Raw genomic sequence first — 27,268 nt, forward strand, 5'->3', positions numbered from 1 at the left:
CCATAGATATAAAAATTACGATCTTTCCTGAAAAAGATCTTTCCAAGAAAGATTGTTTGTTTCAATACACACGTGTAGAGCTGAATTGTCGGATATACAGGTAGAAACAATAGAATTCTACCTGTAACTGACAATTCTGCACTCTACAGTGGACGATGTTTGGGTGGCCATCAAAATTAGTTTTGTACGATTATATCAGAGTGTGTATTGCCATCTTTAGATTCGACCTAATAAATGTGCCAGACCTCAGCTAGGTTAATAAAACTGTGAACCCCTGATTCATATTAAGAGGCAGATTTATCAAAGGTCAAAGTGAAGGTTCGAAGTTAAAAACTTCGAATGTCAAAGTCATTCGACCATCGAATAGTCCAACTTCGATTCGAAGTTAAAAAATGTTTTAAAAATTTGAATATCGAAATTTATCATGTACCGTCTCTCTAAAACTTTGACGATTCGCCACCTAAAAGCTGCCTAAGTCCTGTTTTAGCCTATGGGGAACCTCCTAGAACCTGTATGGAGGCAATTGGGGAATTCGAAACTTCGAATCGAAGTAGATCAAAGGCGCTATTCCTTCAAAAGTATGATTGGAATACAGACCACTTCGACCCCCAAAAACCTTCAAACTGTATTCCGTTGGTCTTCTTGAATTAAAAGTTCAACGTTTTTTTTTCACTTTGAAATTCAACCTTTGATAAATATGCCGCATAATGTAAATAAATATTTCTCAGGTCTTCTCTTTTGCTGGCTGTATGATGATTTGACATAACAGGGTTAATGGAATGATCAGTAACTAGAAGATGAAAGAATTAGTTGGGATTAAGGAGATATCTTGAAGCCAAGCTGTGTGCCTAAGAGAACTAAAGTAAAGACATTTATTGTGTGCTTGAGGGTCATTGCGAAAATCTGTTCTCAAAACCTCACATGAGAGAGAAAGCAGGAATCAATGTAAGTGATTTTCTCACTATGGTACTCTATGAGATGAATATAAAAGACAATATAGTGCAAATAAGATTTAATAGAATGATTGTCAGTCACCAGGTTGTAAGACCCATGATGAGTCTCTTCTCTAACAGGAGACTGGCAGATCTTAAAAAGAGTGATATTAACTTAGTATCCTATTAGCGAAGATTGAAATAAATGACAGAATGGATCAGCCTTTTACTCATTCAAAAGAAGGTGAAAACCCTCTTCCAATACCATCTCACTTATACTGATTTAAATGATGTTGTACAGGAGTTTCAAAAGTCTGTATAATAGTTGCGCCTTATTTCAGTAAATGTCGCTCTCTGAGTTTTGTACTGGCTGCTTAAAAGATTAGAAGTTTTATTGTAATATAAAGGTTTGTTGTGTAATATAATGCTGATAAGCTACGGCACATACCACTCTAGTGCTTTAGTTGCTGTACTTTCATTTCTGAAAACCCAATTCAGAATAAAATGTGAGAAAAGTCTTAATAAAGGCTGATGGCAATGTAAAGTACAGAGTCTCTAATTTACAGTTATAGAGTTGATAAACGTACACTAAATGGTGACAAAAGAAACAAAGGAGACTGTATATGAGTTAATAAAATCCACCAAGAATATGGAGTGGAGGGTCATTTTTTTTCCCTGGGACTTTTTTTCATACTTTAAGCTCTGCAAGTAGGTGCAACCATTTATGACTATGACCTGCAATTCATTACATATAGTTTTATATTTAGTACATTTATATTTAGTTTTATTGAGGCATTTATAGTATGGAATATATGTGGTTATGGTAAGTTTCAAGACTTGCCCAGTAACCTACAGCTTTAGGGGGTCACAGTAGACTGGGGATGTGGTTGTATATTGTGCCTGCAGTTTGCACAGTATGTTTTCAGGATGTTTCATAACAAACATATCTGTAACTGTTCATTTATTTACAAACATGGCTTTATTTATAACACTGGGGTTTAATACAGCTCCACTCTGCTTATCTGACTTAATTGCAGCAATGTAATTATACCTATGGAGGCTTTGTTATATCCGTGCAGAATATAATAAATCAAAGGATAGGGCACCCAAATTGTAAGTGATCCCTCACCACATAAAGGAAGAGGCCTAGGTGCTGCCCTGAACCCTCAGTACGGGGAGAGGACAAACCGAAAATTCTTTGGAGCAGGCGCTCAATAAAGGCTATCTCCACCAGGCAATTGGTTCAGAGTGAAAAAATAGTTTAAGTCCACAGCCTTACACGTTTCTTGTTACAAACACTTAATCAAAGGCTGAATATCGGTGCAGAATAACGGAGACCATAACAGATAAAAATGTATATAGTAAAGCAGGCCATGAGTGATGATATTGTACAAAACAATATTTGGTGTGTGTGTATGTGTGTATGTGTGTGTGTGTGTGTGTGTATGGTGGCAGCCAAAGCGACCGATATCAGTTGCCTCGCTGATTGACGGTGGAAAATTTGAAGGTGCCCAAACATCGGCCATACGTTAATCTTGAATTATCAGACAGAGGATGAATTCTTTTGTCTCTTCCTGCATATCTGACTATTTAGCTCTTAACGTTTATAGAGAAAAATGACAATCTTTCCCATGACCACAGATACTAACTGTTACCTGTATAATCACCTTAAAAGGACCCAGATCTACTTTTCTGCTTAAACTAATGAGTTTATTAGAAAAAATATGATCCCCATGCTTAAAAAGCAATTGCTATTTCCAGCCATCACCATAATTATAGAAATAACATCCATTATGCTACCATTATTAATCTAATGAACAACAGGCATTATACAGAGGCTCAGCATTCCTACAGATCTGTAGAGGAAAGAGAGATCGGGCCCAGGCAACCAGACCAGCGTAGAAGAGAATAGAAGAGAGGGCTCAAAGGCAATATAGAGACTGCACAAATTGTAGCTCAGAGCAACATAAATTTACATTACACACAGTTTGCCCACTAGCAGAAATGAACTTCCTCTCCAAAACAAAACTTAAAAAAGAAGAGTGATCTATTATACATCTACGTGGCAGATGGAGCAGCTTGCAGGAAGGAAAAGCCCTGGAGCTAAAAGTGCAAGGTGGAATAATGGATGTGAATGATCAGCTGCCAGATTACACTGATTATGTTTAGCGGCAGACAGAAACCAAAAATGAAAGGTTGGGTAATATAAATCTCTCTTTATTTTCATAATAACATGCACATTAAAATACAGAAGCAAAAGACCTTTGCAAAAATGGCCAACACATACAGTATATATAGCAAATGTATCAATGATTGGATATGATAACAGCATATGAATGTGTGTGTGTGTACAGGTATGGGACCAGTTATCCAGAATACTCAGGACCCAGGACCTGGGGGGTTCTGGTTAAGGGATCTTTACGTAATTTGGATCATCTTACATAAAATCTACTTACCGTATATACTCGAGTATAAGCCGAGTTTTTCAGCACAAAAAATCTGCTGAAAAACTCTACCTCGGCTTATACTCGGGGCAGTGCCGCTTCCCCCTTTCCCGGCCAGATCCTCCCCTAGCTGCCCCATCCTCCCTCAGTGCCACTACCCGGTCCTGGACTGTCAGTGACTGTCACTCACCTTCCGAACTCAGGGGGCAGAAAGGTCGCACCAGCTCGCAGAAAGAGAGTTGATTTTACCGGGCCAAGTTCTCCGCCTCCTCGCTGCAAAGTGCGGCCACCTGCGGAACAAATGAATCCTGCAGAGACTCATGTACGGAGAGCAGACACGGCGCCATCCCAGGCATGAGCACCGGCAAAGGTTTCCTACTTCCTGTCTCTAAGTTCCGGTTCACGCGCTGGAGCTCCGGTTCATGGCACAATAGGCGCACAAAGCAGCATGACAAGCACAGGAGCTGTACAGAATATGTAGCTTGTATGAGCTTCTCTGTCCTGTGCTTAGAGCTACTCAGTCTGGGGCTGCTGCTGCTGCCTCTTCTTCATCCTCTCTGACAATCAGCCCATCAGCCAGTGCGGGAGGTCACTTGACTTCTGCGTCTGTCATTGCCAGAGTTCTGTGGATAGGGTGCGGGCACAGCGCGAGGTTGGGCATTTATTGGTGAGTTGTACACATTTTGGAAAGCTTAAAAATGCAGTGCGTATTGGGCAGATTTGGGGGCAGCATTTTTTCAGAAGACGAGGGTGTGACTTTTGTGCAGTAGCAATAGTCTTAGATTAGGGTGTCATTAGTAGGTAGGGCTTTCAGCCCAGGTGAGTGTTGGGCTAATACTAGATGATGTTTTAATTTAACATATTTTTATTTATATAAACTTTACCTATTTAAAGCACCATTGAAAGTCTGTTGTGGTTCATTATGCACCAGGTTGGTGGTATGTGCATGAATTATCAACAAAACAAATAACTGAGTAAAAGTACGGTATGCAATGGAAAAGGTTGATCTGTAATTTTTCACCCTAGGCTTATACACGAGTCAATAAGTTTTCCCAATTTTCGTAGGTAAAATTAGGTACCTCGGCTTATACACGAGTATATACGGTAATAAAAAATACTTAAAATAAAATAGCAATAAAAAATAATGTAAATAATAATTACAATGGGCTTGTTGTGCCTCCAGCAGGGATGCATTATAGAGTGGGGGAAATAAATATTGAACATGTCACTGATTGTCTCAGTAAATATATTTCTAATGGGGCTATTGACATGACATTTTCACCAGATGTCGGTAACAAAACAAATAAGTCCATAAATTTAATTATTTGTAATAAAGTGGAATGACACAGGGAATAAGTATTGAACACATGAAGAAAAACAGGTGCAAAAAGGCATTGAAAGCCAAGAAAGCTGCTGAAATCTGTCTGAAATTAATATCAACTGGTTTAGTCCTAAAAAAAGGTTTCTCGTTACCAAGTCATCACACAAGAAGCATCTCATGATGGGTAAAAGCAAAGAGCTCTCAAGACATTCTCATCATTATTGTTGCAGAAATATATATTTACTGAGAAAAACATTGGCGTGTTCAATACTTATTTTCCCCGCTGTATCTTATTTGGGATCAAGTACATGGTACTGTTTAATTATTATAGAGAACAAGGAAATCAATTTTTAAATTTGGGTTATTTGATTAAAATGGATTCTACAACAAAACAAGTGTTTTTATTAAAAATCTGACATTTCAGTCATGTAAATAAAGTGTGTCTGTATTTGTGCTTATAGGGGAGACTTCCCCTGTATGTTCCCTTCATAAGCATTCAGTCCCATTAAAGAGATGTCCCGGTGCTCTAGGTTTTAGGTTTCAGAACAAGAGATGTTCTCTAGGGAGAAGCTGACCTTACTGGCTATCAGCAAAATTGAAAAGTGTTATGAAAATGAATTCATAGGTGCTATAAAGAACTTCAATAAACAAAGGCTGTGTGCCGTGCCTAATAACACTGTTAGCATGAGAAAGGTCAGCCAAAAAAGAGATCTTAAAGAAACTTTAGCTTTTATTTCTTCCACAGGAGACAGCAGAATAAGCACATCTTGAGACTGTTTTCCAGCATCCTTAAACCCTCAGCGTGTAAGTACCATCCATTTGTCAAACTCCACTTTAAACACTGTGCTGTAAATGCCATTTGTTACCAATTTCAGCTTAAAATTGCAGGAAACCTGTCGGCATCATGAAGAAGATGTCAGTTTCCTGAGAAATGCTATTGTCTTTGTTTCATTTTGCCCAATTACTCTGGCACTCACATTACGTGATGCAGGCAGTTTTTAAGGACAAGTTGTCAGACCTAAACAAAAGATTTTACAGAGGATATTTGAAGCATCAAAACAAAACTGTAGCAGTTTACTATACTATTCCCATAAACAGCTCTTTTCATAAATATATTTTCCAATACTGAAGATACCTCCTCTCTGACATTTTTATATTAAAGAATTCAATGTGTTTTTTGAGAACAACTTATTAAACATAACAAGTGAAATATTCTGTTTGCAGAAGTGCCCAAGCTTTTGTAGCAATAAGAGCTTTTTTGAGGTAAATATGTAGCAGATTCTGCAGTTCTGACTCATTTTTCCAGGTGCATTTCCCACTTGTTTGGATTGAATGGACTAGACTTGTGCACATAAGGTTGAAAACAGAACCGCGGATTTTCAGCTGGACTGAGATCAGGACTAAGACTAGGCCATTGCAAAACATTCAGAACTTTGTTCTTGGTACCACCGGCACACATAAAGTTTGTTCACTGCTAAAGAATATCCCAAGTGAATATATTCCATGAAATTGGTGGACTTACCTCAGTGAAAGAATTGTTTTCAGACCACTCTAGAATATGATTTCATATTCAGTAAATGCTTGGCTAGAAATGCCTTATGTTTATGCCTTTTGTACCAGTACAGCCCAAGGTCATCACAATCCTTTAGCTGTACAGATATGTGCCTAGGAACCTGCTCCCCCATCTTCTTTTCTCTTGATTCACAGCATGTGGTCTGGGCCACTGTCAGGTTTCATAATCTTACAGATCAATGCACAATACACAGTTTATTCACATAACTATTCTAAGACAAGGTATGTTAGTAAAAAAAATTCTGATTCTTAATTCTTAATCCCTGAAGCATTACCTCCTATGAAAGACGAAACCTCAGTTTTTGCTAGTTTTGATAATTCCGCATCAACGTTTTGCCTCTCAACAGCAGCCCAGAACATACTGAGCATGTGCAGTGCCACTGACCAGGGCCAGAACTAGGGGTAGGCAGAAGAGGCACCTGGGGGGGGTGCTGGGCAGGTACTTGTTAAAGGGTCTTCTATCTACTCCTAGTCCAGGTTCACTCCCCTCTGTGGCTCTCCCCTCCCTCAGCTTGGCACGGCCCTGTCACACAACTGCCTATAAAGTACCCAGTGGGCAATTCCTAATGCATGGCCATGGATCATTGCTGCTATAGGACTGCTGAACCTTTGGGCTAGTACAGTAAATTCAATATATAAAATACATTTGTATCCATGTTTCTGGAGAATTACTTTTTTTTTTTTAATAGAATTTTTAAATTGTATAAAAGGCCATATTATAGATGACAACAATGTATCTAATAACAGGATATTGCAATCTATTTATATGCCTCAAATTATAAATATTAATTTAAGCTTTTTCTTTTAACCAGAATCAAGGGTTGTGGACCTTTATGAATAGTCTTAGTTATTAGTAAATGAGTATTTTAGTCTGCAATTTAAAAAAATTCTAAAAAGCTTTGCAATTATATCTAAAATCCTTGAAATGTTGATTGTTGATCCTAGTCAGGACTATTTACAGCTAAAGCTCTAATAAACAATATAGACTAGGTGGGGCTTTGTTTGGATATCAGATAAAAGGGGCTGGAAAAAAATAGAGCTTATAGCAAACAAGAAAAAGGTCATTCTGGTTTTGAAACAAATATTTTACATCTAAAGGACAAAAATAACAACAACAAAAAGCCGTTTTTTGCATTGGTGGTATTTTAAGACAAGCAGTTATATATACACTTTGTTAGCGTACACACATGGAATGCTTCCCATTCATCACACATGGGCCTGTGCACTACGTTTTTATAATATTTGCCTGACCTGTGTTCACTGCAAGTGTGGGACGATTGTCACCTAGATAAATGACAACCCATTCCAGCAATTTTATTACCTACCAGCAGTGCTACTAAATGCCTGAAATAGCTGCATTGCCCTTATATGACCCACATTTTCATCATATTGGCTGTTTTCTGTTGATTTGTACCAAACCACAATATAGTGGCCTAATCCATCCAGACTTCTTTGCCTTTGCGTATGGAGACTGAGGGTATGAAATAACTCATAAATTGTATGTTTAAAATATATGGAATTTATACTTAAAATAAATCCTTGCTGCAGCTCTACAAAAATAAACAGCAAAAAACAGACATGTTATATTAAATAGACAGTTTTTATTTTACAAGGCAATAGATTCCAACTCAAAATTGTATCAGCAGTATAAACACAAACACTAATAGTTGGAAATAACATTTTTAATGACCAAATGGAGTTACCCAGGCTTTTCACTGAAAGAGAAGAGCAATAATGCAAGGCAAGCTTACAGCTCATTACTTTGGAAGGGATTCTCTAGCTCAACCCATTGCCGTCTCAATGTCACCCCACCAGTATTTTTGTAATCAAGCCCAAATATCTAATGATTGAATGTACGGTATAAATAGCTACTATTATATACTAATCTATGTTGAGGTGTACAGAAAAAAAATACAGGAGCAGATTTGCAGCTCAGAATGCTGTAGTTGTTGTTAGTGCAGAAAAGTCTTTCCATTGTCTTTTCCATTTCAATGGAATATACAGAGAGTTCTGTGAACATACATGGGGGAATGTAACAAATGTTGGCAATGTGAACAATGATCTGCCCTTATAGTTATATAGTGCCAGTGCAGAGTGTATGGAAAGTTATTACAATTGCACAAGTAAAACACCTTCAAAATGATCCTAGAATGCAATGTAATAAATGTCTAAGGGATATTACATTAGGAAATTTGTATTGTTTTTTTATTTTTCTTCTATTTTCAAATTTTCTTAGATTCCCCACATAGGGCCCTGCAAAAGGATTCAGGCTATAAACCAAAACTTTTATTTTACTTAATAACAAATCAAAGAAGTTAACTCTATGATTATATAATATTTTATAAATTTTAAAATGTATTTTTAAGGTCAATCACTGCCAAATGTTAAGCACCCACAACGATTATAATCACTTTGCGAATATCCCAGCCCACCACAGAGAGATCCTATTCTGTTTGATGCATGCGAATTAGAGTGAAAAAGCTGGCTTTTATGTAACAGCTCAGATTTTGGCTCTACTGCACAGGCACAACCACACAAAAAAGGAAGGAGCAGGAAGAGGATCTCCATTCTGTGGTGCTCACCGGTGCAGTCTTCTACTAACAGAATCACTGGCCTGGGATAACAGGTAAGTAATTAGAATCACTGGAGGTACCTAACATTTCCCCCCCCCCAGTGATTAACACTTTCCTTCTACATCAATGTTTTATTCTTGAGCCACTCCAATGCTACTTTGGCCTTGGGATCATTGTCCCGCTGAAATATGAACTGGCCCCCAAACTTCAGATCCATTTTTAGACGAATGACACGGGTTTTCTTAAAGTAGCATTCTTATGTAAACAACATACCACAGCTTTTTATTTTTCAAGTGTTTGAATGGAATTGAATTCCATGAAATTACAAATTAAGATATTGAATATGTTTGCAAGGCACTGTATGTATTTCAGGCTGTGTTCTATGTTTATGATGCTTGCATATTATATACTAAATAAGCTTGGCTAAAGGCATATCCTTAAGCATTGCAAAGGTCTGTTTCATGCTTCTTTGTATCGGCAGATATCAGTTAGGGGCCTTTATGTTTTAAGGCAACCAGAATAAAAATGGAGGACTTTTTGATATATTTTTTTTTTTGTAACAGAAATTGGCAGAAGTGTTTCTTTAGCAGACATAGAAACTAGTTGCCCTGTAAAATTAAATTTTAGATTAGATTGTTTTTTTTTTACTGGAACGGGATGTTGTACATAAAGTCGTTGATATAATCCATTTCATGCTATATAAAGCTAATCACAGCCAGCAAGAAATGGAATACATGCACATGGCTTCCAGTAGATATGCCAACCAGTAATCTTCAATTGTCTGTATGTGCAACACTAAGGATACAAAATCGACGTGCAATTAAAATAACAATAAAAACACAGATAGGCCAGTTAGGCCTCTCAAATGTTTATCTAGTTCCAGTTAGACCAACTGGCAGAGCATAGACTGTACTGGGATATGCACTGCAGTGGATGCAGTTTTGTTTATAATCAACTGCTGATTATGATGCGATTTCTACTAAGGCTCTAAGTGATAGATCCCTTTACTGAAGATGAGCCACTGTTTCATTTGCTTGAAGCTTTGGGGGGACCATGATGAAGGGTTTAAGTAGTCTGTTTACCCAGTGCAATTAAGGACTGATAAATAAGCCCCTTTGGGGGTTATATAATAAGTCACTAGTTTGAACAGGAGCAGTAACCCATAGCAACCAATATACAGGCAGCATTTACTGGTCACCCATCTTATTGGTTGCTATGGGTCACTCATCCTGGGCAAAATTAGTACCTTTTACTACATATGGGGTTCTCTGTACTGATGCTTGGAACTACTAAATGTTCCCAGGCATCTGGTATGTTTTGAGGTGTATTTCACACAAACCTCTGTGTATACTAGAACATATAAAGAGATTGCTATAAATTGATAATATTCTGTGCAATAGTTTGAAAATTAACAGCCCCTTAATGTTAAGTATTAAGTAATGTTAAGTATGAGCACATTTAGAAGAATCTGCCCATGCCACAGATTTCTCTCATGGGTTGTATATCCTATGATGTTGTCATCTCCTCTTGGTTCTGTTTCTCCAATACCTAAATACTGTAGACGTTATGGTAACGGAAATGTTTCCAACAAATCAACATACTCAGACTTGTTACAAAATACCACAGATGGAAATAGTACTTAATGGTATTCTGGTAAACTTCAAAAGGGTACAAAGTCCATCTTCAAAGGCTAAGTCTTTAGAAGCAATCAATTTATTTCTGTTTGTTACTAAAATGGACATTCTAAAGGGATGATTTACCTCCCAGGTGATGTTATATTAGACGTTTGGGAGCATGCTTGACATATGACACAAAACAGCCCCATCTAGTGGGAATTACATATACTGACGACCAGTGCCTTTTGTGTAATGAAGGCACTGAGGGTATTTACTAGAATATGTTGAATATTTGCTATGATTTGGTGACAGGTGAAATCCCAAGAAGAGGGACTAGTGATCTTACAAAAATAAAATGTAAACGACTTTTTGTTGTTATTGCATTCATTGTCCCTACTAAACTGAAGGCAATGGCAAATGTTATTCTCAATGCCTATGCTGATTGATGAGAATGCAAAGTATTGCTGATCATCTGCAGAAATGCTGTAAAATGCATGAAAACTGCAAACATTGGGTACATTTTTTTGGTGAATAACCAGTGTAAGTGACAGAATAGAATGACGTTAAAACAAATCTTAAATAACAACCACTTTAAATATTTGTATTGCAACATTTGGGACAGTACAGTCCCAGATTAGCTTCAGAACTTGACACATACAGTAAGTCCATAGAAGAATTACTTTCATTATAGGTCACCGTAAGGCTGAAAGTTCCCAACAAAACAAGAAAGCAAAAGTTCTACCACTGGCAATTTCATGAAATTCACTCTAAAGGTACCATTGTAGCGTCCCGTCGTCACTCCAATTAACTAAAAAAAGAAATGGAAGGAATGAAATCAAAAATGATAAAGCCCAGTCACCCTTAGAAACAAGTTGCATTGATTTGGTGATTGCAGTCCTTTGCCAACAGCATCTCAACATGATGAAGAGTAGGCTTTGGCCATCAACATACTGATTTTAAGAGGCGTCTTGAGCAGTTTGCTACAGCATCCGCACTGCCACTGGGTACAGCAGGGACATATGTTCTGCTCCATTTATTGGCAATTTCTGGCTGGCGTAGTGATGGATAATTTCAGGTACACTGTTGAAGGGTGGGCTGTTCTGACCAAGGACATATTTGTTTTCTTTGGTACGGGAGAGCTTCATGTGCATGAATCCTTGGCTGCTCCTATTGGACATAAAGAAAGGACATTAAAAACACAAGCATATATCTATTTTAGTGTAAACACATAGATCTATACAGTACTCATTGGTATGCTGCACATGTGGAAAGGTGCTAGAAGAATAACAGATTAACAATTTTACTACACAAGATAAATTTAAGGTAAAACACCTCAGGGCTTAGGTCTTGGTGCGGACGAGCTTCCTCCAGAGCATGAACAAACGGGCCACTGGAAAATTACATAAACAAAAAAAATGTAAATTTTTTAAAAATAAATCACGTTAATCCTTGATCACTGAAAATATCTCTGTGGAATATACATGCCACTGTTTTCGCTGCGCAAGCTGTTCTGTTTTGATTTTGAAAAGAATTTTTCATGGGGGCCCCATCCAATACAATCTAAGCTCATAATAACACATTGACATATACAGTACAAAATGTCATCTCCACAACCTGAAACGAATAAATGCGAAACCATAGCATTAATTATATTGTCACCTATTGATAATACGCTAGGGGCATATCTCCCAACTGTCCAGTTTTTAGAGGGACAATCCCTCTTTTGACAGTTCATCCCGTAGTCCCCCGTTTGCACTGAACAGCCAGAAAAAGAAACAATGTTTCTTAATTTGCATTTGGCAGAGAGTCCAGAACAGCTGCAGATAAGATGCTTGCAGATAAGATACTTTTGTAACAATTTTGAGATAAGCAAATAAGATAAGATAAAAGGTCCCTTGGGAGAAGTTAGACTCACAGCTTAAAGGGCAATTCACCTCATTAGCAAAACTGTAATAACTGAAAAAAAAACACAGAAATATGTTCAAACTTTAATAACCTGCCAAATTTTGTAAAATGAACATGGTAATTAGGGGGTGTGGTCACAAAATGGGCATGGTTAAAAAAAAATGCCTTGCTACGCGTGGCAACTCTTTTGTCCCTCTTTTTATTTCCAAAATATTGGGAGGTATGTAGGTGGAGAAATCCCTCTATAAGAAACAGCCAATGATAGCATGCTGTTGAGGCCTCTGGGAGTCACACAGTTGAACTCATATGTCCAAAAGGCCTCTCTCTGCAGAAAAATCTGATCAATGGCCTCACCCCTTGGTGAGTCTGGAACACAGTCAATGGGCATGCATTTGAAGGAGGAGGCTGGATGCTTCACTTGCAGCCAGTGCTGTATCTTTACAAACAAGTAGTGACAAGTATTGAACAGTTTCTTATAAGAGTGTTTTCATTTGTCTCCATAAGTACTTGACGGGGGTAACAATTTTAGAAGAAAAAAAACATTTTTCATTAAAGTTCTCTGAGGCCTCATATCTTTCCTAAACAAAGGAACATCAGAACAGGCCTTGTTCTTATTTCTTACAAATTGCTCAACTAGATTATTAAGAATATGACCAGCAGGTGGTGCTGTTGTAACAAACTGTACATATTTTCCTAAAATCTTTTTTAAAAATGAATGAATGTAAACGGCAAACATGCTTAGAATAGCATTCAATTGGTTTTACATTATCTTATTTGAATGGTTTACTCATCCTTTAAATACGGCAAATTATTTTTTTACCCATTTATAACAATGGCAAAAAGTATAACCTCCATATTTAATGAATCTGCTATGGTGAAATCCCTGTTTTTAAATACAAATATATTACTTTCAGGTCCTCTGAGCAACATTGCTATGAGGTTAAAAAAAAACCCAAAAGAAAATAAACAAAAGCTAAAAGTTTTAGTGTGCCACATACTGGTGAGTATCAACACCAACAATTTATTGACTTAATGGAAATCGAATGTCCATATTTTGCACAGTGTCTATACCAAAGATGGAAAATATATTAAAGGGCATGTAAAGCCTACATTTTCCTACCATGTATATAAGTTGGGTACATCTCCTCCACCCCCACCCAAATGGCATTATTTGTACTCCATACATCCACTCCGTTTTTCTCCACCCTAGGCCTTGCCACAAATCCGGGCCTGCCTGGGGGCCATTTTCCCTCTGAGACATCATCAGTGCATTTATATCTGCAAACAGCAAATATGCGACATAAAGTTCATACAATTAAAGGATGCAGGCTAACACAGGCAGAGTTTACAATGATGGCAAGTCCTGCTTGAATTGAGCACTGTGATGGTTACTCTGAGCTCAGGAGAGGGAGTTAGGATTTAAAAATAGGAGCAGACAACTAGAACAGAGTTTCTATGGCAACCAGCAATGCTATATCTTCATTGGCTGCTAGATTGGAAGGTATTTTATTAATCTGAGTTGAGAAGAACTGAGCATGCTCATTTGCCAACAGCCAAAGGAAATTCCAGAGAAAGGAGGAGTAGGAATCCTAAGTGATTAAGGGGATGCTGCAGACTTGGGGGCGAATTCAATAAAGCGCAAATCGCCTAACGCTAGTGCAAATTCGCAAGCGTGACATCATTTCGTTACTTTGCCGATTTACTAACGAGCGCTGGTGTAAATTCGCTAGTGAAGTGGAGCTACTCTAGCGCTACTTTGCACCCTTACGCCAGGAGACGTTGCACTATGGCGAAGGGACGTAACTACGCTAAATCACTAACTTGCGCATTTTACTGGTTACCTCTTGCGCCAGACTTGCCTTTCGCCACCTCAGACCAGGCGAAGTGCAATAGAGTAAATAGGGATTGCTTCAAAAAAAGTTGAGATTTTTTCCAAGTCCCAAAAAACGCTGGTGTCTTTTACTTTTTTAAGAGTGATATGCTGAAAAAGATTGTAAATTTTTTTGGGGGGTACCCTTCTTCCCCCCTACATTTCATAACATATGGCACCTAAACTATACAGTGGGCACATGTATAGGGCAATATAACAACTCTATTTTATTTTATGAAGCTTTCCCAGGCTTGTGTAGTGTAATGTATTTGCTGCTACATATACGTCCATTGTACTTTAACTTGGCGCCGTATGCAAATTAGGCATCGGTAGCGTAACTTCGCTTTGCTTGATGAATTAACGCTAGCGCAACTTCGCTACCGTTCGCCTCCCCGAGTGAAACTTCGCATTTTAGTGAATTTGTGTTGTGCTGCCGAAACTACGCCTGGCGAAGTGCGGCGAAGCTGTCGCTGGTGCAACTTCGGATCTTAGTGAATTTGCCCCTTACTGTTGACCTTTGAACAACCAGAGTGGCAGGTATTTAGATGCAGCATGCTTCAGGAAATACAGATATGCTGGTGGCGTTATTATTTTGCAAATTATTGTTTTAAAATGTATTTTTCTTATTGGTGCACACTTCTGGCCAGCAGAATGCATCCAGTGCATTAAGTGAGCAGCAGCTCTATATCCAATTAAGGCATAAGGGTATACATGAACAGTTGTTTGAGAGTGCATTTATAATGACTGTATTAAACAGTACAGTTCAGCAGATTCAAAGAGAAGCCCTTGTACATTCTTATAATGGTTCTGTTTTTTTGTTCTTCCTTATTACAGAGTTGCTTTGTGCACAGAATCTGGCAGAAAACAAATAACCACAGCATGAAGTGGACTGTAGAAAGGGAATGGATCACAGGGTGCAGTCCCATTCTCTCTCTGTGTGTTGATTTTGCTGTTCTGTGCAGTCTGACATAGCACAATCCTAGTTTCACCTGGCATCACAGACAGGAATACAAGCATTTTGGAAGTGTATAATTATGCAGAACTAATTGCTGGCTATTTAGATCATCTGGAATGAGAATGGGTCTTAATAAGCAGAAAAAAATGTGGTCAGATATTCCCTGAATGTATGAAGGTGTCTAATGTCATTACCTAATAGAGTTGTAAATTTGAATGAAACATTGAGAAAGGAAATCACAAAATGCATGCAGTCTTCAGATCCTGTTGTGCAATATGTTGTTATGCCCCTGGCAGGGAAGGAGTTAATAAAATGTGAAAGCTGCCACTCTTTCTTCACACCAGAGAGACAGTCGGTCCCTGCTTCTCCTCTCCAGCACTTCACCGCCTCTCCCTGGAGAGCCATTCGCTCAGCAGATGGTTTAAAAGCCAGGCCAGCGCTCTCCTGATAACCTGCCTGAGCTTAATGAGAAATGACATAATAGCTAGAATAGTAGACTGTGGATCACTTAATGTGTGTAGGCATTTGACTTGCCTACAATGTATGTCAATTCCCAATTGTCTACTTATTCATATGAGAGTTTGCATCTTTATTAATATACCTGGTGTGAGGCAAGACTGCCTTTGTATTATCACACCAGCATTTACCCTATACATTGATTTTTAGTGTTAAATAGCATTTTATATAGTTACCTCGATACGGTATTAAAATAATTAAATCACTTGGCCAGCACATCTTACTTACCTAGCCATTCATTGAAAAATAAGACTTAACTAGTAGTAATCCTTTACTCGTTTATCCTGAAAATGGATAACGTAATTACCCTTAAGCAATTTTATAGATGGAAATGAGGCACTTTTAATGAACTGTAGGATAATCAGGTTTTATATATTCCAACTGCAGAGCTTGAATAGCTGAATGTTCTGCATAATTAGACATTTGGACTATTTCTCACTGTTAAGTCCATTGGCATCTAAACACACTTTCTTTTGTCGCAGGTGTCAGCATCCTTGTTATGGTAAACAGCCTTCGGAACCTGGGCTTTAACCTTCAAGTGACAGCTTTTTATCTGCCTGATATTAATTCTCTACATAAAAAGGCAGACATCCAATGCAGTGTCTAAAATAGGAAACAGTGGAGCATTGTGCTTGCTTGTTCTATCAAAGCCTCTAAACCAGCAATGACAGCTCAGTATTCTTAAGATTTATGGCAAAATGCTCATTTATATCTCGCTGTCTTACTGCAGTGTCAACTGAAGACATATTTATTTAAGTGCAAGGGGAGATTTATCTTGCTTGCCTACATCTGGTGTTTAATCAATTGGATATAAACAGAACAATACTTATAGAACAACTTTGGTGCCACTTCAAATCCATTTTCTTTGTCTCGGTTAAAGGATGGAAAAGAGACAATCCCACATATTTTCCTCTGAGGGCAAAAAATTTTTGTTTCTTTGCTGCAGAAAATGAATCGGCTAGCAGACTAAAGAGTGGGATCTTTGCCCATAATCTGTTTGCTTATCCGCCAGCTGAACCTTGCAGTTTTGTACAGAGACTCTCTGGTTAAGACGCTTAAAGCTATAAATATGGAAACCTTTGAAAAGACTCCCAGATATCACCAGCGCTCATTGGCAAAAGCCACTAAGTGGTGCAGTAAAAAAAAAAAATGAAGGCTATACTTGAAAAATACCTTGTGTTATGTAGTAACTTGTCATTTCCCCAAAACTTGCCAAGAATCGCCTAACCCTTCTCTCAATGGATGTTTCCTGTTTTGCAAGTATTCTGCACCATTACACAAACGTTTACACAAAAGGTTTGCCAGCTTCAGACGAGCAATGAGAACTGGGAGGAAGGATTATCACAAGTCTATTAAGAAAAATGTTAAAAATAGAAAAGGGAGTGAGGTAGAGATAATATTAGGCTGTGGGAACAGAAAGGATACGATGAGCAAAGCATTGCAGAATAAGTATATTCACAACTGGAATTGGGGTGTAATTTTGGAGATGGTAGCAGATAAATTTTGTTATGAGTTTGAAGGAGAAAGCTTGTTTAGGACCTAAGGAAGGGGGAACAGTGAAATATCGGTGCTGCTTAAATTGTTGGGTAAGAATTCTAGGTGTACATAAATTGTCTACCCTCTAACTGCCAACCTGAACACATCCACAGTTAAATGAATCCATTGCACTTTCTCTTCAAAAGGACACTGGAACAAAACAAAGCACTGCTAGGATTCAGTAGTACCATGTATAATCATACAGCCATCCTCACTGGTTTTCTGATAATCGTAAGAGTAAACATAATATCGGAGCATTGACTTAGCAACAAAGCCAGTAAATTTATAGTGAATAATGCATTGATATTTATGGCTCTCAAAATTGTGCTGTAGTAGGAAGGAAACAGAATAAATATTACTTGGGTTTTAAGTGCAGTGTGAATGACACCACTAACCTCAAATTTAAATACTTTATTTACCAGTAGGTTCTTTCAGCTGACATGTGGGCACCCACTCCAATCACCAGAAAGGAGGTTCCGGTTAAATATTCTGAAGAGTTTTTTTTTTTTTTTACAGTGAGAGCAGCGATGATCAGTTGTGATGACTGATACATTAGATAGATTTAAGAAGGGGTTGGATAGCTTTTTAGCAAGTGAGGGAATACAGGGTTATGAAAGATAGCTCATAGTACAAGTTGATCCAGGGACTAGTCCGATTGCCATCTTGGAGTCGGGGACTATTTTTTTCCCCTCCCTCTGAGGCAAATTGCATTGGCTTTAAATGGGATTTTTTTTGCCTTCTTCAACTAGCAGTTAGGCAGGGTATATATAGATAAAAAAGGTTGAACTTCATGGACGAGTGTCTTTTTTCAACCTGACTTACTATGTAAGTCTGATGAATATACTTAAATATTTCAGTAACAATCAATATTTATTGGCTAATTAATATGAAGGAAATTAGAAGGAAAATGTACTATCTTGAAAATGATGCTAAACAAAGTTATCTGTCAGTAAAGACATAGTTTTGAAAACCCTTATGGTTTGATAGAAAGGTTTGAAAGAAAAAAAGTGCTTTTGAGGGATGCTAGTTGGGACAGCTGAAAGTTTATCAGGTACACAGAAGCCAATAATACATTAAAAAAAACATACAAGCTTAAATGGGTAGTTCACCTTTAAAGTAACTTTTATTATGTTATAGAACAACCAATTCTAAGCAACTTTTCAATTTTTTTTCATTATTTTTTATAGTTTTATAGTTATTTGTCTTTTCCTTCTGACTCTTTGCAGCTTTAAAATGGGCGTCGCTGACCCCTGCTCTGTTACGGCTACAAATGTATTGTTATTACTACTTTTATTACTCCTCTTTCTATTCAGGCCTCTCCTATTCCAGTCTCTTATTCAAATCAGTGCATGGTTGCTAGGGTAATTTGGGCCCTAGTTACCAGATTGCTTAAAATGCAAATTGAAGAACTGCTGAATAAAAAGCTAACTCAAAAACCTTCAATAATAAAAAAAATAACACAAATTGCAAAGTAACTCAGTATATCACTCTCTACATCATACCAAAAGTTATCTCAAAGGTGAATAACCCCTTTAAAGTGGGAAATAAAAAGGCCATTCTAGCAAGGAGTACAATAAATAGATCAAGAAGGGTGGGACCTTCAATATCTGTAATTTGGTTGAGAGCAGGGAAAGAATGTCATATTCTGAACTGTTATATATGTCAGTCTACACAACGGAGGAACAAACTAATTCAAGTTTCATATTTAATAGACTCAAATCTAACAATTAACTATTGAATTGCAGGAAATTCAAAAGAAAATGTGCAAGTAAACAAAAGTCCAGGATCCAGTTCGGGATTCGGCCTTTTTAAGCAGGATTCGGATTCGGCTGAATCCTTCTGCCAGGCCGAACCAAATCCAAATTTGCATATGCAAATTAGGGGAGGGGAGGGAAATCGTGTCACTTTTTGTCACAAAACAAGGAAGTCAAAAATGTTTTCCCCTTCTCACCTCTAATTTGATTTGGATTTGGTTCGGTATTCGGCCGAATCTTTCACAAAGGATTCGGGGGTTCGGCCAAATCAAAAATAATGGATTCGGTGCATCCCTAGTGCCAAGGACAGCCATTCACCAATCTTTTGGCACCATGCCAGACTTCAGTTAGTTATACACTAAATGGAAGTGTGTTGGGGGCCTTCTTTATTGAGATTTAGAGATTTTAGTGGATAACAGTTTAACTCTAGGCAGAGTCAATGGCTATTACAGTAAATAAAGTCATGTCTTTCATAAAAAAAACATTAACACGTGGGATAAAAACATCATTTATAGATCATTGGTAAGGGCTCTGAGTGTGCAGTGTAGTTTTTGGCTGAATAAGGATATTCATGAGCTGAAGTTCAAAGCGTGTGCAACTAAACTGGTCAAATGAATTAAATAATTAATAATTAAATTACGAGGGCAGACTGTCAAAGTTGAGGTTCTTTTCTCTGGAGAAAAGATACTGGTGAGTGGACATGATTACTCTTTACAAGTATATTAAAGGGGGATCTTTTTTCACATAAAAAAGATCAAAGAATCAGATGCCACACTAAGGGGCCGATTCATGAAGCTCGAGTGAAGGATTCGAATTAAAAAAACTTCGAATTTCGAAGTGTTTTTTGGGCTACTTCGACCTTCGACTACGAATCGAACGATTCGAACTAAAAATCGTTCCACTATTTGACCATTCGATAGTCGAAGTACTGTCTCTTTAAGAAAAACTTCGACCCCCTACTTAGGCAGCTAAAAGTTACCGAAGTCAATGTTAGCCTATGGGGAAGGTCCCCATAGGCTTGCCTGAGATTTTTTGATCGAAGGATATTCCTTCGATCGTTGGATTAAAATTCGATATTCGACCCTTCATACATCTGCCCCTAAGACTTGAGGAGTTGAACTTTTGAAGCAACATTTCTTTTTCCCCACATTGGGCAGTTGTGGAACACCCTGCTGTGATGATGTGATGGCTGATTCTATTAATGCCTCTAAAAGAACCGTTCAGTGTAAAAATAACTGTGTAAATAAAAGAGTTTTTCAATATAGTTAGCCAAAAATGTAATCTATAAAGGCTGCAGTGATCAGATGTCTAAACTAACATGATTTCCTGTTTTCAGCACTCTAACCTATTACCAGTCAGTGACCTGAAAGGGAGGATATGGGATAGAACTGTTTTGTTAGCTTCTGGAACTGACCTTTATGCACAGGATCCCTTTTGTCCCAGTCTTTATAGGCAACATTTTTGGCTAATTATATTGATTTTTGTTTTATTTTGTGCAGCCTATATTTTTACCCAGTTTTATTTACGCTGAACTCTTATTTGAAAGCTGCTTGGATGACTCCTTGGACAAGAATAATATAAAAGGCTATAGTGATCTACAGTTAGATTAGTAAAGGTATGTGTATATATATATATTTTTTTATATATGTGAATGTATGGTACCACCATTATAAAATGTAAGGATATTATAAGTAAGCAAGGTCATTGCCATGGAACTTAAAACTTTAATATCTTCATATTTTACAAAAACGGGTACATACATACATAAATAATACACGTTTCAGTAAGTCATGTTACATCTCTGAGAATGGTTTATGAGGACATAATTTGCAGGATGTCCATTCTTGTGTATTATATAATATATGTGAACTGGGGGTCATTTGGACTTTTGCCTTTTTTCTACCCAAACCAACCATTGCAAGCTACCCTATATATCATTTATGATCCAATAGGATTGCAGGAAGGTCAGTAGAAATTCTCCACCCCCATATTGGCTTGCAGTTGCAGAATATATGGTTGAAATTGTCCAAACTGCCCATACCACATAATTGACATACTCTACATGGGAATAATAAGGTTGTGCTGCCAACTTAATTAAATTCAAGGCATTTAGCAGTGAAAATCTGTATTTGCAAGACGTATGTGCAATCTGCTTTGCTTTTGAAACTAAATGTATAATTGAGGGCACTTGTCTATGTCCATACTGTTAATGCATAAAGTCAGTCTTATACATATGCCCTGCGAGAAGTCTGTGCAGAAGTTTTACATAACAAAGACTTTGAATTCTAGAACATTTAAATGTGGAATATTCATTAGTGCAAATCAAGCCGATCTCGCAGCTGCAATATAAATTGCCACATTTTGCATATGACAATATAGGTATCATTCCCCATTATAAGTGTCAGGAGCTTCCTGCTGAAATATCATTTAGTGCAGATATTTTCCATGCTTCTGTGAGTCAGTAAGTCCCTCCCAGGCCTCCAGCTCATTTTCGACTCCTGACATTTCTTGTCCTCTGTCTACAATGAGCTTGCACAAGTGGAACTTTTGACATTTAACTGACATTTCATCTTAAAAAGATAAAATAAAATATCATGTTGTACAAGCCATGTGTGCTGTCTGCATTGGTTATCTCCGTCTGTCTCAAGATGTGTGTCACATTCTTTATCACTTCAGCACGCATTGCTCTCGCTAAAAGATAATCCATTACTTTGAATTGAAATGTCTGTGTATGTTGTTAGTGCACAGTAAAGGGGGCTGGAGCACCCTCTTCACATTTTTCTACTTTTATAGAAGATTCAGCCGAATAGGCTATGCAGGGCCGTTTCTGGTTAAGGCGCTGCCCCCCCACCTCGCTCCCCAGCGCTTACCTTTCCTGCACCAGAGGGGGTCACAAGGAGGCCACATCGCTAGGGCAGAGATAGCAATTAAACTCACTCGCACTACAAGAGCCAAATATCTGGCTTAAAAAACAGAAATTCGGCTCTTAAAAAGTACCAGGAACAGTTTTGGCAGCCCCTAGTAACCTGAGGGGAGCGGCTGCTTGAGGCAAGCTTTTCAACTCACCTCATTGGTGTGACTCACCTCATTGGTGTGGCTCCCCTGAGGCTTTGCTATTACATACATATACATTGGCATAAATATGTATATTTCTGCACATCTGGGTGTTACCATTAGCCTTGGAGATATATCTTTAAATTGCAGTTGACATTCTTAGGAGTCTTATGCTTTTGTGTTTCAGCAGTACATGTAGGGGCGGGCATTATAAGTGCACAGTGCATTTATTGACATCAGTACTACAGCTATGGGATCCATTATCCAGAAAGCTCAGAATTAGGGAAATGCCATCTCCCATAGTCTCCCTTTTATCCAAATAATCCAAAATTTTAAAAATGATTTCCTTATTCTCTGTAATAATAAAACAGTACATTGTACTTGATCCATACTGAGATATAATTAATCCTTATTGGAAGCAAAACCAGCCTATTGGGTTTATTTAATGTTTACATGATTTTCTAGTAGACTTGATCCAAATTATGGAAAGATCCGTTATAAGGAAAACCCCAGGTCCTGATCATTCTGAATAACAGGTCCCATACCTGTATTTACAAATCTTTAACTGAATTGCAACTTTTTGACCCAAAGCTCTTCATGTAAAAAAGCTTTGTAATATATAGTAAAAAGTTGTTCAATTATAAAAACTGTTGAAATCTGCATTTTAAAAACAAAACATAAAACCAGTGTTTTTCTTGACACCTTATTTTATACATTGGTCCCATTGATTGTTATGGACTTGCCTAGTCACGGGTGGTGTAACCATGGGTGGCATAAAAACACATTCATTTTTACATACAGAATTTAGGCACAAGAGAAAAAATATTTATAAATTATATCAATTTAATTTTTCTGTATGGAATAAAATTAATATTCTTTTTAGAAATAGGCCCCTAAATGTTGCAAAAACAAATTTCTGTTTTATGATTGAAATCATTACTTCTGTATCAAAATGCGTACGGCAAGTCCTCAGATATTTACGAAACCTCAATTTTTCCATGATCACAAACTTTGCAAGTTTGATTTTAAAATATAGTTAACAAATGAAAGGTTACTGCACCTAAAACCTGTCAATAAACAATACCAGGCACCCCTAGTCATGAGCACTTGTCCAATTAGGTGTCACTAGCCGTTACATAGCTGTGAATAAGTCACATTTGTTATGTAGATAACAAAGGGCACAGGTTACAGGTTTCGCTCTGGGTAACAAAATGGTTTTGCACTCTCACCTAAAGCACTGCTTGAAGACACTGAAATGTTTATAGAACAGATGTTAAAAGCACATTATCAATCAGCAGACTGCCTGATTTCTAAGTAAAGAAATACAAAGGCTTTTTGGTTCAATAAAATGCTTCAAAGGGATACTGTCATGGGAAAATACATCAGTTAATAGTGCTGCTCCAGTAGAATTCTGCACTGAAATCAGTTTCTCAAAAAAGCAGACTGATTTTTTTATATTTCATTTTGAATTCTGACATGGGGCTAGACATATTGCCAGCTGCACCCAGTCATGTAACTTGTGATTTGATAAACTTCAGTCACTCTTTAGGGTAAGGCCACACTGGGAGATTCGGGGAGATTTAGTCGCCTGGAGACTAATCGCCTCTTCTTTGGGGTGACAATCTACCCTAATCTACCAGTGTGAGCTCACCCGTACGGCTGCAATGCAAGTTGGAGTGATATCATCCTCCTACCATTCTCCCCCCCGACCAGCAGCCTAACAACAGAACAACCAGATAACAGCTCCCTAACACAAGTTAACAGCTGCCTGGTAGATCTAAGAACAGCACTCAATAGTAAAATCCAGATCCCACTGTGAAACATTCATACACATTGAGTAGCAGTTCCATTGTAAAGTGCTGGCTCTTTCTGAAAGCACATGACCAGGCAAAATGAGCTGAGATAGCTGCCTACACACAAACTAAAAAAAATACACTTAGTTCAGGAATTAAATTTTAGATGAGAGTGAATTAAGTGCAGTGTAAACAGTGTAATTTAGAAATAAAAACTACTTCATAAATATCACGACAGAATCCCTTTAAGGAATGTACAGTAAAAGGTTTAAATTCTATCTTGCTTTAAGGCCTAGGAATCATGAGCAGTCACACTCACTTATAGGTTATCTGAATGGATAAGCTTGCTTACACTGTTTATTGCAGAGTAACCAGAGAGGCCTTAAACATAGCCCGCAACTAAAAATAAGGCCACTAACATCTTCAAATTGGTCACTGGACCTCTCCCATTGACTTCCATATGAACTCGGCAGGTTTAAGGTGGCGAATAGTCAAATTCGAATTATTACCATGGTATAAGGTTTGACAAAATAATCAAATTCAAATCGAGTTGGATAATTCACAATTTGAATTTGAGAGTTTTGACCCAATAAAATGCGAAAATTTGAATTAACTATTTGCACTTTAATAAATCTGCCCCTTATTGTGCGAGAGAGTGCAATTATGCTCACTGCACATACATGCATGCATACACAAGCACTTTTATTTATTAATTTACCATTTTGCCTTTTGTTTTTCATCTAAAACGGTTTATTTGGCAGTGTGACTATTGGATCAGGAATTTTGACCACTAATGATGCTCCCAGATCAGTCATAATTGTTTTTCCATTAATTTGCGCAATGTCTGTGGTTATGTCTGTATTATTGTTCACAACATGTTTAGCTTTGCAGTTCGGTAGTTTAATGCAGAAAGATGTATTTACCCATGTTAGATTTGTCAGAATGTGCACTTTCCAAAAAGATATGGCTTTCTGAGGTCTTTGTGCCATTAGGGGGTATTATACAGACTCGTGGCTTTGTTTACAGAAGCTGAGGAAATTTATACACTATTTTTATTTGGGGTCATTACAGGCCATCTACTTTGGTATACATCCTGGGCATCAAACTGTTCCGTAGACCCCTAGGTACACATGTAGTGTGAATTTTCTTTGTATTTAATAAATGGAGCAAGATAAAGACAGCTAATTGCAGTATTTTATTCATTTTTCAGAAATATATAAAATATATAAAGCTTTGAAGCTTGGCAGTTTGGAGTAGAAAGCTTTGTTTAACCATTTTGAATAAGTCAGAATGTGTACTTTCCATAAATATTTTTTTTCTTAATTTTGGGGCTTCTACATGCCATATACTTGTGTAAACTTATGTACAACAGGCATCAAACTACTCAGTAGACACCTGGCATTCATATATAGGTTGTTTGATCTTGATCAAAAGATGTAAGGATTTGTGGGAGATAAAATGCCGTAAAATGGAAGTATTCAGCCAATTTTTAGAAATGTCATCAAAACAACTAATTTTAGCAACGCTTTACAATTTGGTAGTTTGGAGTAGAAAGACACAATGTTTACTATTCCAAAAAATATAAGGTTTACAGAGATCAGAGTCCTTTATAGTTTTTACTGTGCATAAAACAGGCTGTGTGTTTTTTTTTTTTTTTTTAAATGTTAAAATGTAATCCATGAAATTAATATGTACAAGGTATGTTTTGGGGTGTCTACATAAACCAATGTACATCTAGGTTAGCTAACTGTTTTGTAGACCACCTACGTTCGCATTTAGGATCTTTTATCTTGGTATCTAATGATATGTGGGAGATAAGATATTGCCAATTTTATCAAAACCACCAAATTTAGGAATGCTTTGTGGTTTGGTAGTTTTGATTAGAAAGATAAATTTACCTATTTTTGGTTAAGGAGAATATGTAGTTTCCAAAAATACATGACTGTCTGGTGTAAACATAGTTTGTTGTGGGTTTACCTTATGTAAAATGAAGTAAATGTGTTTATTTTGCAGTGACTGAAATAATAGTTCATTTTTTAGACATTTACCCCCATATGTAATTAAGGGCACTAAGTTTGCCCAGGAGCAGTAACCTATAGCAACCAATAAGGGATTTGCTTTTAAACAGATGACCAGTAAATGCTTCCTGCTGATTGGTTGCTATGAGTTACTGCACCTGGGCAAACTTAAGGCCTTTTATTACATAACCCCCTTAGAAACCTATATCTTGTTACTGAAGTGAAACGTCACAAAAATTCTAGTATCTTTTGAAAGCTTAGGTTGCCCTGATAAAAGTGACCAACTCAGCTGCCAGTGAAAAGGGTCGGATGTACAGCATGCTGGTGACTCTGCCAGACATATACGATGCACAGGACTGTCCCCAGGTAAACAAAATCATGCAGATAGTTAACTGGAATTATAATAAAAGGTGAGCAGATGGCTGACTGTTTTACTCAGGCTACTCCTATGCATAGCAATAAATACTCATACACCACTATTAAATACTTTGGATGATGCGGATCAATACATGCACATAGAATCTTATTATTATATTCATTTTTAGATAGCCTTTTATTATAGCTGTTTTTTTCTCCATCAGTGTCCTCTCCATCACTTGTCCTCCTCCCCTCCATACTCTCATTATGTCTGAGCTTCCTCTGCTCCTCTCAGTCCTCTTGGCACATACACAGTTTAATTCCATTAGATGTAATAACCAATTCTTTATAAGTCAGTGAGTAAGCATTATGCAAGCCTGTAGCAGCTAGAACAGCTCGGAAAGTGATAAGCCAGTGACATTGGGTAATACCACCTCTGCTGATTTCATCTGACGGGCTAATGGTCCTGTTGCTTTTAATCTGAGTCTCTACAGAGAGCCACAGGCTTTTTTCCTCTCAAGTTTTGCTTCTTAAACATTTGCAGCACTGATGAGAAGTGAAGGGGAATGTGTGAAATCTGATTAACACCGAGCTTTGTGTATATATAAGATGTTTACAAAAGGTGCTCTGCACATATTGTAAAATACATTTAAATGAACACAAGATAGATTACAAAATCTATTATCACTTATACTATTAATATTACAGTTTCATTTGAAATTAAACAGAAGAAAACTTCCCAATCTTTGGAATATTATTTAATATGGTTATATATCAGGTTCAAATATAAACTCGCCTGTTACATCAGTTCCCTAATGCTTCATGCAAAATGGTTGCTTTCTGAAATCTCCATCAACTTAATACAATTATGGACAAATACATTCTCTTCCACCTTGATATTTGTGAGTTAGTTTAAGAGGTAAAACTCAATAGCATATCTGGATTGGTTTAAACTAAATATGGGTTTATTCTATTGTGCCCTAAATTCTGACTTCTGTTTCTGTATTAAAACTCAAACACCCTTCAGCTCACATCCCAACACTTTAAAGGGA

The 27,268-nt window shown here is 37.4% G+C and overlaps 1 protein-coding gene and 1 long non-coding RNA gene across 12 annotated transcripts in view; one reads left to right on the forward strand and one right to left on the reverse strand.

Annotated features, from left to right (window-relative positions):
• Positions 1 to 6,771, forward strand: part of LOC108712958 — a 98,360-nt gene extending 91,589 nt beyond the window's left edge. Inside the window, exons 2-3 of the long non-coding RNA XR_001935079.2 lie at positions 5,443 to 5,501; positions 6,004 to 6,771. This is a non-coding gene — a long non-coding RNA (uncharacterized LOC108712958). The remainder of the gene's footprint in view (positions 1 to 5,442; positions 5,502 to 6,003) is intronic.
• Positions 6,772 to 7,850: 1,079 nt separating this feature from the next.
• shf.S (Src homology 2 domain containing F S homeolog) overlaps positions 7,851 to 27,268 on the reverse strand; it is a 117,880-nt gene continuing 98,462 nt past the window's right edge. For 5 of the 11 annotated variants that reach the window (XM_041588331.1, XM_018255516.2, XM_018255513.2 and 2 more), the window contains 2 exons: positions 11,800 to 11,848; positions 7,851 to 11,627 (listed from right to left, as the gene is read on the reverse strand). In XM_041588331.1, coding sequence (XP_041444265.1) covers positions 11,439 to 11,627; positions 11,800 to 11,848 — 238 coding nt within the window. In that variant the 3' untranslated portion in view covers positions 7,851 to 11,438. Of the gene's footprint in view, positions 11,628 to 11,790; positions 11,849 to 27,268 lie in introns of all 11 variants that reach the window. The other 6 variants (XM_018255518.2, XM_018255514.2, XM_018255521.2 and 3 more) reach the window with 3 other exon arrangements.

The sequence above is a fragment of the Xenopus laevis genome, chromosome 3S (assembly GCF_017654675.1).
Source record: "Xenopus laevis strain J_2021 chromosome 3S, Xenopus_laevis_v10.1, whole genome shotgun sequence".
Taxonomy (NCBI): Eukaryota; Metazoa; Chordata; class Amphibia; order Anura; family Pipidae; genus Xenopus; species Xenopus laevis.